At 45.8% G+C, this 1,890-nt stretch overlaps 1 protein-coding gene across 1 annotated transcript; it reads right to left on the reverse strand.

Annotated features, from left to right (window-relative positions):
* Positions 1–310: 310 nt before the first annotated feature.
* On the reverse strand, positions 311–1,404 carry LOC135980312 (olfactory receptor 8A1-like). The gene has a single exon (XM_065580343.1). The coding sequence runs from the start codon at positions 1,354–1,356 to the stop codon at positions 412–414; it is 945 nt and encodes a 314-aa protein (XP_065436415.1). The 5' UTR covers positions 1,357–1,404; the 3' UTR covers positions 311–411.
* Positions 1,405–1,890: the final 486 nt, after the last annotated feature.

A 1,890-nucleotide genomic window follows, 5' to 3' on the forward strand; every position in this document is an offset into this window, starting at 1 on the left:
AGCAGGTGTCCTTGCTGGACCATACAGAGGGGTTACAATTTCAATGGCCCTAAATGAGACAGACTCCACTCCCCTTGGAATTTCTCTGGAGTTTACTCTCAGGGACTTGCGTTAATCACCCACACCCCCCCCTCAGGTTTTAGTTCCCATATGAGCTGTGGGAACCCTCCCCCCTGGAGTAGAAAACAGTAATACATAAACCATTCATATAATGAAATTTAATATAATGGTCCCAAAGATACTGCCCAGGGTTGCAATATCTGTCACACCAGATCTCCTGAGTGTCTTATCTGTTGAACCATGCCACCTCTCTAAAACATTATTTTTAAAACTTGAACACATTAGAGTTTTGATTTTCATGATAAAATTACATAGAGTGGAAGGGAATGCAAAACATGATCAAATTATTCATCAAAGCTGCTGAGAGAACTTTCTTCTCTCTAACATTCTCCCCAGGGCGTCCTTCACCTCCTTGTTCCTCAGGCTGTAGATGAGGGGGTTCAGCATGGGGATCACCATCGTGTAGAACACAGAGATCACCTGGTCCTGCTCCAGTGAGGAGGTGGAACTGGGTCGTAAGTAGGTAAAGAACGTCGTCCCATAGAATATAGCCACGGCTGTCAGGTGGGAGGAACAGGTGGAGAAGGCTTTGCGCCTGCCCTCAGAGGAGCGGATCCTGAGTATGGCAGCGGTAATATACAGATAAGAGAAGAGGATGATCAGTATGGTAGTCAATTGTATGGAACCAGCAAAGATAGAAAGCAGCATTTCATTGGTGTGAGTGTCGGTGCAGGAGAGCCGCATGAGCGGAAGGACATCACAAAAGTAGTGATCGATTACATTGGGCCCACAGAAGGACAGCTGAAAGGTGCAGCTGGTAAACATGGTTGCATTTGCAACCCCAGCCATGTAGGAGCTAGCCAAGAGCCAGATGCAGGACCTCTTGGATATGATGAGCCTATAGAGCAGTGGATTACAGATGGCCACATAACGGTCATAGGCCATCACCGCAAGGAGGAAAGACTCAGAGGTGACAAAGACAAAAAAAAAATACAGCTGTGTAGCACATCCAGCGTAAGAAATGGCCTTACTCTCCCTTGAGAAGTTCACCAGCACCCTGGGGGTGATGGATGAGGAATAGCCAAGGTCAACAAGTGACAAGTTGCTGAGCAAGAGATACATGGGGGTGTGAAATCGGGAGTCCCTCCAGATTAGGCCAATCATCCCCAAATTCCCCAGCAAGGTGAGAACATAGATCACCAGAAATAGGAGGAAGAGAACAACCTGCCGTTCTGGATGGTCAGTGAATCCTGCAAGGATGAATTCAGTCACGGTGGTGTCATTTCCCCGGGTCATTGCTTCACACAGGCTTTGAGGACAGACATGCACAGAGGGAATTGCTGTATAAATAAAAAAGTGTGAGGCCCCGGAATTCCGTATGACCAATGACAGCATTTTTGTCCATTTGAGACCCTTGTTCGCTGAAAGTAAAAATATTTTTACCCATGTGTGCGTATCTCATTCTTTCTCTTTCGATGTGGACAATCTGTAAAGAGCAACTATTGGCCAAAAACTGTAGCATAGTGCTGACTTGATTGCCAGAGGGTGACATTCACTGTTGGCTCAGTTGAAAAACCTTTCCCCCCACAGCAGAAATCAAGGGAGTTTACATTAGAGGTGGGTGGGGTTTTTTTTTTTTTTTTGGTTTGGTTTGGTGGCTGACCTGAAAAATCCCAAAATAACAGCAACTTGTTCCCTCCTCCCCCCCAAAAAAATCATTTACTTGTCAGGTTTTTACCCTTTGCTCCCTTGGAATCTGTGGAACTCCTTGCTTGAGGAGGTTGTGAAGGCTAGGACTGTAACAGGGTTTAAAAGAGAACTAGATAAATT

Source organism: Chrysemys picta, unplaced genomic scaffold (genome assembly GCF_011386835.1).
Source record: "Chrysemys picta bellii isolate R12L10 unplaced genomic scaffold, ASM1138683v2 scaf2616, whole genome shotgun sequence".
In the NCBI taxonomy this organism is placed as follows: Eukaryota; Metazoa; Chordata; order Testudines; family Emydidae; genus Chrysemys; species Chrysemys picta.

Bases quoted from the DNA above. Each gene is read 5' to 3' on its own strand.
- LOC135980312 (XM_065580343.1), bottom strand. From the start codon at position 1,356: ATGACCCGGGGAAATGACACCACCGTGACTGAATTCATCCTTGCAGGA.